Source organism: Petaurus breviceps, unplaced genomic scaffold (assembly GCF_028583685.1).
Source record: "Petaurus breviceps papuanus isolate PSGF00001 unplaced genomic scaffold, PetGlider_PUasm1.0 126, whole genome shotgun sequence".
NCBI classification, from domain to species: domain Eukaryota; kingdom Metazoa; phylum Chordata; class Mammalia; order Diprotodontia; family Petauridae; genus Petaurus; species Petaurus breviceps.
Window position 1 is genome coordinate 18,044,739 of NW_027185655.1, and position 17,706 is coordinate 18,062,444.

At 37.5% G+C, this 17,706-nt stretch overlaps 1 protein-coding gene across 1 annotated transcript in view; it reads right to left on the reverse strand.

The window, feature by feature from the left end:
- The window catches only part of BANK1 (B cell scaffold protein with ankyrin repeats 1), a 378,038-nt gene extending 376,703 nt beyond the window's left edge, over positions 1-1,335 (reverse strand). The window contains exon 1 of the mRNA XM_069093955.1: positions 1,182-1,335. Within this exon, the coding sequence (XP_068950056.1) occupies positions 1,182-1,194 (13 nt within the window). The 5' untranslated portion in view covers positions 1,195-1,335. The remainder of the gene's footprint in view (positions 1-1,181) is intronic.
- Between the last annotated feature and the right edge of the window lie 16,371 nt (positions 1,336-17,706).

Sequence of the window (17,706 nt, forward strand, 5' to 3'; positions counted from 1 at the left end):
ACAGGGAGAGACAGAGAGACATTGACAGAGAGACAGAGACAGAGAGAGAAAGAGAGACAGAGACAGAGACAGTGAGACAGAGACAGAAAGACAGAGATAGAGACAGAGAGACAAGGAGAGAGAGACAGAGAGACACAGAGAGAGACAGAGAGAGAAAGGAGGGGGAGGAAGAGGAGGAAGAGGAGAAGGAGAAACAGAAGAAGGAGAAGGAGGAGGAGGAGGATGAGGAGGAGGAGGAGGAGGAGGAGGAAGAGGAGGAGGAGGAGGAGGAAAGAGGGAGGGAGAAAGAGGGAGGGAGAAAGAGGGAGTGTAACGCTTATATATCATGTATTTCGTTATTTATTGGTAAAGGAAAGGTCTAGCAGCAACTCAGATGCACCATGATTCTCCATAAATCTTCCTAAGATTGTGGAGGATTCCTTGGAGATCAGAATAACACTGCCAGTCTGCTGAATTCGCAGCAGAAGCAACCAGTGAACCACCTAGCATTTATAAAGCACCTACTCTGTGCCAGGCCCTGTGCTTGATGCTGAGAGGGCCAACCTAGCTTTCTAATAAGAGTCTCTGCTACATCTCCTCCAAGCCCTCTAGATTCAAGCTGGAATGAATCTCCTAAAGCAACGTCAGAATGAGGAAACTGAGGCTGACAGGTTTCATGACTTGCGCAAGGTTATCCAGAAAGTCAAAAGGGTAGTGAATGAATGAATGAGAAAGAAAACATGAAGCGTTTATTCTCGGCTGAGCAGTACTGAAACAGTTTTTAACCTTTTGTCATATCACGGACCCCTTCTCAGAGTAATATTTTTAAATGTATAAAACAAAATACATAGGGAGACTAAAGACACCGAGCATAGTGATTTTTTTTTTTTTTTTAGTGTCCAGAACCTCAGGTTAAGAATCACTGGACTAGTGCTTAGTAGCTTCAGAATTTGAACCCAGACCTTTCAATTACAAACTGTGGCTTTTCCACTATGTCCCGAAGCGAGGGCTGAAAGCCAGAGGACAGACCTAGCCTCCTGGGCTGTGCTGGAGGAGAAAATGCCGAGCCTCAGGCGAGTGTCAGGGGCTTAGACCACAGTTACTGTGTTTCCCAATACATGGCCAATGACCCCAAGCTATCCCTAACCCCGAGGGAGCAAACTTTCCACTCCTTGCGCTCTCTGGAGAGCCCACGAACCCACCTGAGGGCTCCATGTTGCCGCTGGGGCTTCTCTTGGAGCGGAGCGCAGCGCAGCACGGTGATGCGCTGGAGCGGAGTTTAGGGACGGAGAACCTGCGATGTCTCTCCTGGAGCCGTGGGAACCGGCCTGGAGAGAGCTTCCTTGTGCGCTCAGCCTAGCTGTTCTGCGCTCCGCCCCTGGCGCCGCAGGGGGCCCTGGACCGGCTGCTGGCTTCTCCGGAAGCCCGGCCCTAGCGCTCCAGCCCCTCTCAGATCCCCTGCGCCTCCTTCTTTGCAGAAGTGAAACTGCCCCCCACCCTTAACAGGCATCCTACACCTCCCACTCAAAGCTCCTTCCTCCTTTTCTCTTCCTTCCACAAGTTTCTCCTTTCTCTGTTTTACTCGTCCGCACTTGGCTCACCTTTCTGTATTAACTAATGTCTGCTTTGTCTTCTGCCCCACCAAGGTGAAGTTGAAGGGGGTGCTGAACTTGAGAGTCCTGAGACGTGAGACTCTGCCATTTATCACTTGTGTGACCTTGGGAAAGTCACTTCACTCATTCGGGCCTCAGTTTCATTATATAAAAATCGGGGCGATTTGGAACAGGAGCTTCCAATCCTGAAACCTATCAAATTGATGTGGCTACAAAGACCTTCAATGATTAGCCCCGCCCTCAAAGACCTTACATTTCATCAGAGATGACAGGATGTAGGAAATTTGGGGGATAAGAGTTGAGCTTGTGATTTCACTGATCTAAGGTACTCCTAGATAAAGTGATTCCCTTTAATGGGGCAGGCCTGCACCTACTATGCAACTCAGTCTTAAAGAATTGCCAAGGACATTTAGGGCTTCTGTGACTTGGCCAGGATTCCTCATACACTGTTTTTTTTTTTTTTTTTACTAGTTTTGAGGTTAGTTCCTCTGTCCCAACCATAATTTGGCTTTCTTACTGATTTGCCTATATAAAACAAAAACAAGCTGTTGAAATTGTGGATTAGAACAGTTATTCTAAAAAGCAATTTGGGATTATGCACAGTTACTAAAATATACATACCCCTTGACTCGATGACATCACCACGAAGCCTATTATCTAGTATCGAGTATAACCTAGTACAACCTAGATCAAAGAATGAGGAAAATAATAGAGGAGGAAAAAGTATTGAAAATTACTCTTTTTGTGGGGAGAAAGAATTGGGAATTTAAAAGGGTGTCCATCATTGATAGAGTGGCTGAACAAATTAATGCATATGACTATAATAAAATATTATTGTTGTGTAAGAAATGATGAAAGGCATAGTTTCAGAGAAATTGGGAAAGACTTGCATCATCTGATGAAGAGCAGGCTAGCATAGCCAAGAGAACAATTTCTGCTCTAACAACGCCATTGTAAAGACAAAGAACTTTGAAGGTCTTAAGAAAGGAGATCAATTCAATGATTACCCATGATTCCAGAGGGCTGATGATGAAGAATTTTACCTACCTCCTGGAAGAGGAATGACGGAATAAATAGAATGAGACACGTTTTTGGAAATGGTCAATATTGGAATTCCTTTTGCTTCACTATGCCTATTTGTAATAAGGGCTATATTTTTTCTTTCTTTTCTAGTTGAGTGGGAAGAAGAAAATATATGCTTGTTAACAGAGGAAATATTTTTAGAAGAAAAAAAACTCAACAAACATTTCTTAAGCACCTAATATGGCAAGGCACTACATTAGTTGTTAATACATATATGTATCATATGTATTAATGTATGTATATATGTGTGTATGTATATATGCATACATGTATATATGTATGTGTATACACTGTCCTGTGTATATATACACACATACAAACATACACATACTCTATATATGCATACACATATGAATAACATGCACATACATACACATGTGCATATAACATGTACACACATAACCAAACTTTAATGCAAGCTGTTGAGTCAATAGCATAGGGACTCTTATATGAATGCCATTTATACCTGTAAATTAGAGAATAAGAAACTGAGAGTCATAAGACTTCATTTTAGAGATGAGATGACGTAGCTAAACTATGCATTTAGGAAGTGAGTGAAGGAGGAATCCAACCCAGTCTCTCACTCCACATCCCAGTCACTTTCCATTGCACAGCCCTGCCCCCTAACCTGAGTACTAAGTCTTAGACTACATCCATTGCAGAGTTGCCAAGAGCGCTGTGAGTTTAAGTGATGTCAGAACTTGAATCTTCCTGACATGGTAAAACAGATCTCCCTCCACAAGGCACACTGCCTCCATCGATTTGAGAGCACCTGCTAGCTAAGTTAAAGATGAAACATTTACTGCACTGCCTCCAAAGAGCTTACATTATTTTAATCTCCTTGTGGACATTATTTTAGCCAAATTGTCCCATGTCAGAATTAAGCTCAACCAGCATTAATTATTGTTAAAAATGAATAACCTCCTGGCCTGATACAGGTGGCACAATGGAAAGAGGACACTGGCTTTAGAGTTAGAGGATTTGGGTTCAAATCCCAACTCTGCCACCCATGTGACCTTGGGCAAGGCATCTACCTTTTCTTAACCTCAGTCACTTCGTTCACAAATTGAGAGGATTGGACTGGAAGATATTTGAGGTACATCCAGCATCTCAATGATCTCGTGGTCTTATCTCAGAAAGAGGCTGGTATGAGGAAATGGCTTTAAAAATAAACATAAAAAAGGTGGTATGCTGAAGTCGGGTCCTGTCCAGGATGTTGAGATGAGGCACAGCAATTTTCCTTCAAGCCCTTGGGGAAGTCCGGCCAAGGCCAGACCACAAGGCCAGGAACTCTAAGGTGATAAACCAGTTACAGTGAAAATACTACTACAAACATATACAAAGCATTTGAGAGAATATTCATTTCTAAGTTTAATTTGGATTCCGCATTAATCCAAAAAATGCTTTACTCTGCTGAAGCAGTACCAACAGCATCTCAAGAAATGCCAAGGGATCAACTGTTTTGGATACTAGGTAGTCTAAAGGAACTGAAAGAAGACATGATGTCAATGAAAGAAACATGTAAGGAAATAAGGGTAAATTACACAAAACGTGAATATCATCATAGATAAAATACTGGTAGAAACAGGTAAAAAAATGAGATATTATGTAGTAGGACAAAAAGAAAAAGGAAAAAGAATGGATAACAAAAAGCAAGTGGAAGAATATGCTTGGAATATAACAGACCTAGAAAACCAATCAGTAGCAATGCAGGAAAATGACTAATCCTGAGGAGACCAAAACTTAATAACAATTAGCTCTCCAAGGGCAATGAGAAGGAAAAAAAAGACCTAAAGAAATAATTCAAAAAAATTTCCCAAAATTAATAACACAGTACAATTAGAAAAAAAATCAGAATCCTAACAAGAAGAAAACAAAAATTCAAGTCTCCAAGGTGCATCAAACCCCCAAAAGTACAAGGTATAAAAAAATCACCTAAAACTTCAAAAAAGAACAAATCATGTATCAGAAAGTACTAAATAGTATTTCATAAGATTTTACAGATAAACAACAGAAGAATAAGACAATTGATTAAGAATATAAATACTTAAAGCTAAGAGATGTGGGGTTGGTTCATAGAATCAACTTTCCACCAAACCTTAGCCTTCTTTTTGGAAGGCAGAAGAATAACACTTGAAAAGTTTCAACCCTTGAAAGAATTCTGTTACAAAGGACTTCAACTGAAAAGAACTAAGTATAGAGAGGTGCTGCAATGCTTCCTTTAGGTGATTAAGCAGCTAAAGATATTCAACAAAAGGTTCTTAAAACATATTGATAATGATAGTTGTGATTATAAAGCAAAGTTTACAAACCTCTAAAAGAGAAATTTAACAGTATTGTATTGGCTTCAACTCAGTTCAGTAAACATTAAATTCCTGTTGTGTACAGAAATACTACCCACCAGATGAGATAGGTTTCCCCTTGAGATTACAATCTGGTGAAAATTACATGTGTCATAGTAATTTTGAAATTAAGAAAAATGAGTGACAGATTTAAAAGTTTAAGGATAATTAATGGAGGGGAGGGATATATTTGGAAAATATGTGATGTAAGAATAACAAAATCTATTTTTTAAAGGAGAGGCTAAGGAAAGAAAGAGTCCTCAAAGTGATAACTTTCTATTGGTTTTGAGGTTGAAGGTAGGTCAGGGTGGAGAGAGGAATAAGTTAAATCTGTGAAATGTAACACTAAACACATTTAAAACAAAATTACATTAAGACTAAGACTATATAAGCTTGACACACACACACACACACATATATAATTTATCAAGAAGTAGCCAGTTCAAAAAAGAGTAACAATGATTACAGGAGATAAATTCAAAATAGAAAAGTCAAGACAATGAAGAATATTACATTATTGCAAAAGGAATAGTAAACTGAAAAAAATCTAACAATGCTAAATTTCTTATACTCCAAAATAATGAGGTACACTGAAAAAACAAAAAAAATTGAGAAATCACACTTTCTATGTGTGCATTTCTTCATTATTTAATAATATGGAATGTCCACACTTATAAAGACATGACAATCAGAAAAGTTTATTGAATAAATAAGAATTCCTATGTCTAAAGAGAGAAATGCGGAAAAAAACACATTTGTCTTAAGTGTATATGTATCATTTGCAAAAAAAAAAAATTGTTTATGTGTACAAAGACATGGGAACTATGGTTAAATTTAAAGAGGATCCATACTTGCTTACTTAGCACATACATACAACAACAAAATACACTGAAACTCCAGTTTTATTTTGTTTTGTTTTTTTAACCTGGGGAACTGGGAGAGAAACAGGTAACAGCTCCTTATCCATGGAATATCAGGCAACTTGCGCAGCATCATATACCTATGAAGTGTCATAGTTGGTACTCAAAACCAGTTGAAGTCAAGTCTAATATACTCTTGTGACAACCTTTGAATTGCAATACTTGGTAGTGGCTTGGTCCAATGGCTTAAAAGAATCATCCCTGACTTCTCATTGGTACACCTAGAGCTATGAAGGGGAGTTGTAGCTAGCCTTCATCTAGTACTTGAAACTAATCTATTAGGGTGGGAATTGGGATAAGAACTTGGATGGGCCATAACCCAAGAGGAATTTTGGGCTTTATCTTATAGACAATGGGAAACCACTGAACATTATGGATAGACTGGGATCATTACATCTATTATAGGGCTCTTTTCCCATACATCTTTTTTTTTTTACCAAAATACTTTTAATGTTAAAGGCAGTGCCATAATGAATAAAGGTTCAGACTCAGAATTACTCACCTCTAACATACTAGCTATGCAGCTGTAAATGACAGAGTATTAACCAACCTGAGCTGATAGAAGGAGCTTCCTAGCTTGAAATTACTAATAAAATTGCATGTCAAAAAACCATTGACCTAGAAAATAAATTGAGAAGAGATAATTTTAAAATTATTGGACTGACTGAAAGCCATGATCAAAGAAAGAACCTAGAAATTATCCTCCAAGAAATTCTCAAGGGAAACTTCCCTGATGTTGTAGAACCAGAGGGCAAAATATATCTTGAAAGAATGTACCGATCACCTCCTGAAAAAATCCCCAAAAGAAGACTCCTAGGAATAGTACATCCAGGTTCTGAAATTCCCAGATCAAGGAGAGAATATTACAAACAGCCAGGAAGACACAATTTGAATATTGTGGAAACACAATCAGGATAACCCAGGATCTGACAGCTTCAACACTGAGGGATTGAAGGGCTTGGAATATGATATTCCAGAGGGCAAAGGAGCTGGGACTAAAACCAAGAATCACCTAGTCAGCAAAACTGAGTATCATGTTTCAGGGGAAAATATGGTCATTCCATGGAATAGAGGACTTTCAAGCATTCTTGTTGAGAAAAAAAAAAAACAGAGTCGAATAGAAAATTTGACATTCAGATACAAGAAGCAAGAGAAGCATGAGAAGGTAAACAAGGAAAAGAAACCATAAGGAACTTATCAAAGTGAAATTATTAATATTGCTCCATGGAAAAATGACAATTGTAACTGAGGAAACTTTTCTCAGTATTAAAATAGTTGAAGGGAATATATATGTCTATATCGGAGGGTATATGGGCGAATGAATTCATATGTGAATGTGTGTATATATGTTTATAGGTAGACATAGATAGAGGGCACAGGACCAATTTAATAGGAAGGGATGATACTTAAAAGGTGAAATTAAGAGGTGACAGAGGAATATAATGAGAGGAGAAGGGGAGAGACAGAATGGGGTCAGCTATCTCATATAGAAGAGGCAAGGGAAAATGGTTACAATGGAGGGGAAAAATAGGAAGGCAAAAGGGAATGGGTAAACCTTATTTTCATTGAATTTGGCTTGGGGAGGGAATGGCATGGACTCTAAATAGAGTATCTCACCCTACAGGAGAGTAGGGGAGAAAGGGATGAGAAGGGGGATGATGGAAGGGAGGGCGGGCTGGGGGGAGGGAATTTGGAAGCACCCACTTTTGAAAAAGGGACAGGATCAAAGCAGAGAATAGAAATAGTGGGAGGTGGGATAGGAGGGAGGGAAATATAATCAGTCTTTTACAATATACTAACTATGTTAATGTTTTTCATAAGCTACACATGTACAACCTATACTGGACTGCTTATCTTTCCAGTAAGGGTGGGTGACAAGGGAGGAAGGGAATGAATCTAGAATTCAAAGTTTTAAAATCAAATATATATATATATATACATATATATATATATATACAATTAATAATACTATTTTACATGTAATTGGAAAATAAGATATACAGGCACTGGGGCATAGAGATCCACCATGCCCTAATGGAAAAGTCAAAGGGGGTATGAGAGAAGATATGGAGAGAGCAGATTGGAGGAGGGGATATCCTGTGGGACTGATATATTGGGGTGGTGGGTAGGGGAAAACCATGGAGAAAATGTGTAACTCAAAATGTGGTGGAAATGAATGATGTAAATCAGAAGTTAATAAAGTATTTGAAAAAAGAAAAAAAATAAAATCACATGTCAGTTAAAAAAGTGAAAGATTTAATGTATGTATATATGTATGAATGTGTGCATATATTATAAATGTACATTAATATGTATGCATATCCCTACATATAAATATGTGTATATATGCACATGTGTGTATATGTATATGTACACATGTATTAATGCATGCGTGTGTGTAGATAGAGAGAGATATGAAATTTAATCCAATCCTTGATGAAACTAAAGTTTGGAAAAGTGATCTATTTGGCTTTCCTGTTTCATGTAAATATGGTCTGGTTTCCCCAACAGTACTGTAGTGATGTCTAAAAGTGCCACTGTCCCCATCACTGAGTTCCTTGGGCATATTTCAACTGCATAATAGAACATATTATTTGCATGTTGAAATGTTAGTATTTGTTGATAACTAAGTTCATAATTTAAAAAGAAGAAAAAGTTAAAAAACAAGTACTTTGAACTTAATCTTTCCTTAATAACAGGGAAATTTCACCGACTTTTGTGCCAAATGGAACAGAGGAGGGATGGAGAGTCTCTTATAGTAACAGAGGACCTCATCTGAAAAATCTGAAATTTTCTAGCAAATAATAGAGGCTATAGGGTCATAGATTTGAAGCTGGAAGGGATCTTAGAGGTCAGGAAGTCCAGTCCTCTCATCTGGAAAGGAGGCCCAGACGGGGTATGTGATTTGCCCAGGGTGGAAGGCACAGCTTAGTAAGTATCTGAGGTAGGATATGTTAGTTCATTTTCTAGGTAACAATGTTCCAAAGAAGTTCTTTTATATATAATTACATGAGAGTGAAGTGACCCAACATAAGTTGAGAAGTTAAAAGAGGGAGATAATAGCAGGAAGTGGCCAGAGAAAAATTGCAACAGGAAGAGAAGTCAAGATAATGTGCTACAACTATGGGTGTAACTCATTATTCTGGTATGGAGGACAAGTTCTATGAACTGGGGTTCTGTACTGGGTCAAAAGCTAAAAGGGGAGGGGGAGAGCATTTGCCACACACACCATCAAGTGCCACAGGATAGATACTGTATAGAACACATAGAATTTACATTTCCTATTAAACCAAATCTACAAGCCATGGCAAATCAGACATGAACCTGCTAGAAGTTCAGATGTTTGGTCATTTTTCTATGTCCAACCCTTCATGTCTCCATCTGAATTTTCTTTGCAAAGATATGATATAGTACAGCCCTCTGGTTGCAATTTTCTTTGGTGGTTCTCAACTTTCTTTTCCAGCTAATTTTTTTTTTCAGATGAGGAAACTGAGGCAAACAAGGTTAAGTGACTTTCCAAGTATCTCACAGGTAGCAAGTTTCTGAGGCCAGATTTGAACTCAGGAAGAGGTTTCCTGATTGCAGACCCAACGTTCTATGCACTATGGTGGCACTTAGCTATACCTAGAAGTACACATCAGAATAGCAAAAGTATTGGCAAAACATCTTTTTTTCACAGAATTGATTACATAGAATTTAATCCAAAGAAAATTTCACTAAATAATCAAGATTTAAAAATAAGTATGAGAAGAATCATAGTCAAGAAATACAGGTGTTAGAAATGCAGAAAGGAATGTCAAAAGGAATATAGTTTCTTTCCTATGTATCTGACACTTCTTTTTCCTCCTGTCCTGTAGATTATTTACAATTTATGCCTAATTTTGTGAGGAACCCTTTGCACACTAACCATGAATTCTTTAAGAGAATTTCTTTTGAACCCTACTGTGGCCCAATTAGGCTACCTGGTGGGATGCAAGAAGGAAGGATGGCTCATCTCCATTCTCTTGCTAGACATCATGCAGAGTTCATCCATCCTGTCACCTTTGCAAAATGGAAAGAATGCCATCATCTTTCAAGTTCTTTAATGAATTTACTGGAATGTAAGTATGATCTTTACTTTGCAAAGAATGAGGAAACATTTTTGAGGCTCTAAGACTTAAATATATGTTGTGAAGGAATTCTAGAAAGAACCTTAATGTAGCAGACATATTTTGTAGACATCTCATCATTTCCCACTGAGCTGTACATCTCTGTACTATATCCTAAGTTCCAGAATCTCATTATTTAACAAGATCACAACAACTTAAAAAGTCATACCTCCTAGACACTCTCAACTGCTGCCTGGGAGTCCAAACCAACCTCTAACTGGAGAGGGTAGAGAGAGGACAATGGCATTGCCCCTCTATTTATGGGGGCTACCCAAGGTAGTCATGTCATCACTTCCCACCATGTTATACTTATCCTGCTTCAGTCAGTCACCCTTTTTGTCCCCCTCTCAAGATTTTCATATTCTTTTAATATTATCTTTCCCATTAGATTGTGAGATACTTGAGGCAAGACAGTGCTAAATACATATTTATTGACTGAGTGACATACTGATTGATAGCAAGGACTTCATTTCCTATGAAATTCCATATCCAGGGCACAGATCGTGATTGAAGAAAAAGCAAGTGTTGGGGAATGGGGTGGTTGAGGAAGGGAAGAAATAAGCCTGTTATTGAATGAGAAAGCATCAGGTAGTGGTAGTAACAGCAGAAAAGTTGTAGATTATTGGAAGAGAGTCTAAGGTTTTTTGAGCCAAGGTGGGAACTTCAGAAGATAAGGCTCTGGTTTCATTGGGTAGATCACCAAGGTAGGTTGGATGCAAGGAAGGACCTGTGTCTCCATATACATTTCAGGGACTTTGTTATTGACGTTTTGAGTTTGAGCTATTGAGCTCAAATCCAAAAAATAATTTATGTCTAGGTGTATATCGTAGTAAAAGGCAGCTTTTAAGTAGTAGTAAGTAAAACGTGGTAAAGTGGTAGAGTGCTAGACCCTGACTTAGGAAGACACATCATCATGAGTTCAAATCTAACTCCAGTCACTTACTAGCTTTGTGACCCTGGGAAAATCACTTAACCCTGTTTGCCTCAGTTTACTCATCTGTAAAATGAGCTGGAGAAGGAAATGGCAAACCACTACAGTATCTTTGCCAAAAAAAAAACAAAAAACTAAATACTGTCACAGAGAATCAAACACTATTAAAAAATTGAACAATAATTTTGTAGTAAATATTTTTGGTCAAATCTTCCCTTTCTTCAAGACTAAATGAGAAACCACTTCCTCAATTATTTCAACCCTGATCTTATGAGATAACAATAATCTCTCCCATTTCAACTCAGCATTTTTGGAGATCCCTCTTTTATGTGTGCCACATATTACCCTGTATTATAGTTATTTGTTTACATGTTTTAGGGACAAGGATAGGAATGAGATCTGTGGTTCCATTGCTATTAGAAATTCCCTGGATGAAGAAACCTCCCCTACAAATGAAGATCAGTACCTTCTCTGCACATTCCTTAGCACTGCCTTTTTAGGACTGGGATTTGATCTTTTCCAATCTTGTGGCCACTGCTGTGTTTTCCAAATTGGCTTCCATATTGAGCACATTTTAAAAGTATCATCTTTTCAGATGGCTAGTAGTTCAGCTGGATTTCCATCACCTCCAATTATTAGTAGTGCTTCCTAAAGTCCACTTGCCTTCTTTCCCCAGGATATCTACCTTTAGATCAGCAACCACACCATCATGGTTTTGATGATGTTAAGAACTTTTTTGTACTCTCTATATTCTTGCCACCTTTTCTTTTCTTTTTCTTTTTTTAAAGCAATCGGGGTTAAGTAACTTGCTCAAGGTTACACGGCCAGGTGTTTCTGGGTGGGTGCTAAGTGTCTGAGCTTGGGATTCGATCTCCAGGTTGTCCCAACACTGGAGCCGGTGCTCTTACTCGCTGTGCTACCTGGCCACCCCCTTGCCACCTCTTCTTAATATTTTCTGCTTCTGTTAAGTCCCTACAATTTTTGTTGTCTTTTCTCATGCCAATTTTTGCATAAAACTTTCCTTTGATATCTCTAATTTTCTTTAAGAGATCTCGTCTTCCCTATTCTATTGTTTCATTCTATTTCTTTGTATTGCTCATTTGAGAAAATCTAATCTCTCCTTGCTATTCTTTGGAACTCTGTATTCAGTCGCGTATGCCTTTGCCTCTCTCCTTTCCCTTTTGCTTTCTTTCTTTCCTCAGCTATTTGCAAAGCCTCATCATACAATCATTTTGCTTTCTTGCTCTTCTTTTCTTTGGAATGTTTATTGTTGTTTCTTCTTATACAATACTGTGAACCCCCTGTTCTTCAGGTACTTTTTCTACCAGGTCTAATCCCTTAAATCTACTCATAACCTCCACTTCATATTTATAAGGGATGAAATTTAGGCCATATCTATGTGATCTGATAGTTTTCCCTACGTTCTTCAATTCAAATCTAAATTTTTCAATAAAAAGCTGTGAGGTACAGGACTTTCTTTAACTGATTGTATAGAACATCTCCACCTTTGGCTGCAAAATATATAATCAGTCTGATTTTTATATTAACCATATGGCAATATTCATGCCTTTTGCTTTGTGGAAAAAGAATGTTTGCTGTGACCAGTGAGTTATCTCGTTAAAACTCTATTAATTTCTTTCCTGCTGCTTAATTTTGTACTCCAAGGTCAAACTTGCTCTTATTCCAATTGTCTTTTGATTTCCTACTTTATCATTCTAATGCTTTATGATGTATGTAATATTATTTGGTGTTATTTCTAGTCTAGAAGACTATTCATAGAATTGATCAACTTTGGCCTCTTTAGAGCAATTGGTTGCAGCATTTTTGTGGTTGTTGTTTAGTTGTGTCTGATTCTTTGAACTTCATTTAGGGTTTTCTTTGCAAAGATGCTGGAGTGGTTTGCCATTCCTTCTCCAGCTCATTTTGCAGATGAAGAAACTAAGGAAAACAGGATTAAGCGACCTAACAAGGTCACGTAACTGGTAGGTCCCTGAGGCTGGATTGGAATTCAGGTCTCCCTGACTCCAAACGTGTCACTCTATTCACTGTACCACAGACGAACCTAAAGATTGGATCATATACTAGTATCACTGTGTGTATCAGCAATGCCATATTCACAATGCCTATAGAGATTACAAATATGCTGATATAATTATCCATCACAAAATACGTCAGGTTTGCCATATGGGGAAATAAACTAGAAAATTTATTAAGATACCAAAAGACTGAGTCCCCAAACCAGAAAGTGAAAGCCATCAGAGTAGTTATGATATTGGCACAGGTAGATAAAGTAGAAAGCACCCACATTTTCAAGCCTTTAAAACAGAACAGGCTACCTCAGGCAAAGGTCCTCCTCTCCCCACTCACAGCAACCACCCAGCGTCCTGGAAGCACGCTCCCAGCAGCTCTGGCCCCTGGCAGTCCTCAGCAGGAGTTCTAACTCAAAAAAAAAAAAAAGCAACCGCCCCCCACCTCCCACCGGAAGGACCGTTCGTTTGGTTTTCACTTTCTCTTGTTCTGCTATGTCAGCACGTCCATGGGGCATGGGAGATCTTTAAATCCCATAGCCCTTATACTGTGATGTTGAATTTAATCAGATATCATTGTGTCAGTTTTGAGAATATACCCCAGTACAGCTTTTCTTACCCTTTCATTGGCTATGAGGCTACTCCATTTGTTCTAAGAGACTCTTGTCCACAGCAGTATGTGAAATGATCACCTCAGTTAAATTTACCCGTTCTTATCCATTTAAGTTCTTGGATACCACCAATATCCAAGATGTCAATGTTTAATCTTTCATCCTGTTTGACTGCATCCAGCTTTTCTTGGTTCATAGATCTTGCATTCCAGGTTATTATGAAATATTGATCTTTATAACATCAGACTTCCTTTCATCACCAGAGATATCTGCAGCTGAGCATCCTTTCAGCTTTGGCCCAGTCACTGCATTAGTACTAGATTTATGTGTCCTTATCCTCCATTCTTCCCCAGTAGCTGTTGGACACCTTCTGACCTGAGGAGCTCATTTCTGAGGTCATATGTTTTATCACTTTAATACTTACCATGGGGTTTTCTTGGCAAAAATACTGACGGGCTTTGTCATTTCATTCTCCAGGGATTCACCTTTTGTAAGAAATCTCCAGCATGCCCATCTTGGGCAGCCTGCATGACATAGCTCATAATTTCACTGACCTACAGAGCCCCCTCCACCATGATAAAGCAGGGTTACAAAGGTTAAGTGACTTGCTTAGACTAATCTACCTAGCAAATACCATAGGGCAGATGAGAACTCATGCTTTCCTCCATACAGTCCAGCACTCTATTCATGTCTCTACCTCGCTGCCTCAATCTATTCTTTGGAATGTTGCCATATTAAACTTTCCAAAAAACAGCTCAAATCCTACTACCCTCTTGCTCAGAATCTTCTAATGGTCCCCCATTGCCTATGAAATTAAATTCAAGCTCCTAAACCTAAAGTTCATTGAAAGACCTTTACATATTGACCTGTCCTACTCTTCCTCCACTAGCATCTCATTTCCCAGTCAGATAGACACAAGACTACTAGCTGTTCCTTGAATATACCTGTTGCTTTTTAACTCCTTTGCCCATGCTGTTCTTTCAAAGTGGTATGTGTTCTTCCTCTCCACCACACATCCACTGGTCAAAATTCTTCACTGCCCACATCAAATTCTAGCTTCTTCATGCTGTCTTCACTGATTCTTCCAACAAGATAACTTTGATTACTTTGTGTTTCTGTTGATTTTGTGGTACTTAGAATTGTAGAATAAAGATAACCTACATAGAGATAGCACCAACATTATCTCACTTGAATTTCACAAAAACTTTATGAGGTAGGCATTATTACCTCCACTTTACAGATAAAAACACTGGGTTTCACTAAATATAAATGCCATGCTCATTGTTCAAGTGTTGAAGGGTGATCTTGGACCAATATCTTCTTGACTCAAAGAACAGCAGTCAACCCAATATCTCTAAAAATCAGAGAAATTTTAGATCTGTAAGAGCTCTTTCCCATGATAATGTGGTGGAAGTTCTTCATTTTGCACATGAGGAAGCTGAGGACAAGAAAGTTTGAGTGATTTACACAAAATTATATTGTTTGCCTTTCTATAATCCTGTGGAGCAGGAAGCAAGGGCAAATGTATGGAATGCCTTTCATTTGCTTTGGGCAAAGCAGGGTGTCAAGTTTTTTTTTGTTTTGTTGTTTTGTTCTGGAAGTTTTACTTTGTATAAGAATCATTAAAGGAGCGCTATGTGCAAAGCCCATGAAAGGCTACTACATCCAATGGTTTCAGTTAGATGGGAAAAGGAATAGGGTAGGTAAAGAAATGAGTTTATTTTTTTAAAGGACTTCACAGATGAATGCCATTCAAATTAATAGTTGGGGGTGTGGGGTGGCCAGGTAACACAGCAAGTAAGAGCACTGGCCCCAGTGTTGGGATAACCTGGGGATCGAATCTAGGCTCAGATACTTAGTACCACACCCAGAAATATCTGGCCATGTAACCTTGACCAAGTTAATTAACTCCAACTGCTTAAAAAAAAAGTTAGGGGTGATGTGTGGTGGTAGATGAGGAGAATTTTGTGTTCCTGTCAGCACTAGGAGGGCAACTTAAAAATGAAAATAATACTAAATAATTAAGGAATTTGACTTGCAGCTATACTATAGCTATTGATAGAGGGAAACAAAACTTAGCAATTTTAACTCTGAATATGCATCAATTATACAAGATGATGAAAAAGGAGAGAATGGTTGAAGGTATAAGAAAGCAGAACCCACCAATTTGTTGTACAAACAAAACATATTTAAAATCTAAAGACACGAATTTACAATTAAGGAAAAGAATAAAATTCATTATGTTTAAGGATATTTTTAAAAATCAACCCTCATAATTCCAGAGAGGTCTAAAAGTGTGTTTTCAACTGATACAAGAAAGAAACTACACTATAAATTATAAACAATATCCTCATTCAATATTTGCCAACAAATATCATGGCATCCATACAAGTAATCATCCATATATGATGAGAAGTCTACAATAGAGAAAACTTAAATATTCCTTTTATTAAATCTTTCTAACTCTTAAAGAAAAAAATACATAAGGAAATTTTATATTGAAAAAGATAATTAGTAAAACTCTATATGGTAGAATTTTATTGTGTTTGCTAAATGAGAAAGATAAAACACTCATTTGTTTTTCAAAATCTCATGATAAGCTGTTCGTGGGGATGTGCTGGTAAACACTTAACAATCAACTCTCAATAAAAAAACATTCATGTAGGACATATTTTTAAGTGTAATATGTGTTATTTATATTTTCTTCATCACTTTCTATTATTGGTATTACTTCATAACTTTTGAATTTATTTTAAATTTATAAATTGAATTTAAATTGAGAAATAAGTATCAGACTCATATGTTTGTGTCAATTTCCTATATATTTTGAATATTAGATTTTTATTAGAAATATTTGATGCAGAGTTTTTTTCCACTTTGAAGTTCTTCCTCTTATTTCAGTTGCATTGATTTTGTTAAGGCTGAAGCTTCTAAATTTTAATATAATGAAGATTCTATATTTTCTCATTTGTTATCTTTATTTTTCTGTCATATATGTTGTCCCTCCACTAGACATCTGATGGGTAACTCCATTCTCTCTTGAAAAAAAAGGAGTCATTTTTCTACTCATATTAGTTTGAATTGAAGATATTTAACCGCTGTTATAGTCAGTAAGTGTTGACCTTTGGACAAAAACCAAGGTCATTTGACTCTAAGTCCAATAGACTTTCCATTCATTGCACGTCATAGAAAAATACATTTTAAAAATCAATTCTAACCTCAATATGTTACAGATTCTTAATGACTGTAATGATTGACAATAGAAGGTCCTAGTAGTGGTGTAGTACTTGTAGTTATTTCAATGGCATTAAGACAAATTAGGTGCTTACATGTTAGTTGGGTTAGTTTTTACTTCTCCATCTTTTTCTCTGAGCTTTTTTTTTCTCTTTCTCATCACTTCTCAGTTTTGTGTTATATCTTACCTTATCTTCCTCCACATAAGTAATATGTAAAGCATATTAAGGACAAAATGTATACTAGGCAGTCCTTTTCTTTAATTGCAATAATATATTAATGGGTCTATAATTCTAATAAGTAAATGACCTTATTGGTTAGGGCATTTACACTCTGAATGTAAATTTATACTCAAGTTAAATTGAGCTTTTACACAAAGTCCTTGTTGAAGGATTTTGCAGGAGTACATTACTCCAATAATTATTTCACAGCTTTCCCAGGCAAAACCCACAAACATCTAAGCTAAGCAAATAAACACTTCTGCCTTTCTCCTTATTTAATTTTTCCCCATCAAATTATTTTTGGTCCTGGATATAAATCACCAAGCACACAGGCAGCCTTCTTGCTCTTTTAAATCCATCTCCAGTGAGAGAAGAGCCTTGGTCAATTTTCTATCTGGAACCTGGGAGCTGCTACTGCCAGCTATAAGTATTCAGGGCATGTCTACCTTCTGGAGGATTGTCAAACTCAGAGTCACTTTATTCCTCTTTGCAGGGTGGATGATAACATCTTAATATATTTCCTATAAAAATAACCTCAAATAAAAGAGGAAGACTTTTCTATATGAATATATAATGCTTGAATGACTATGCTTTGAA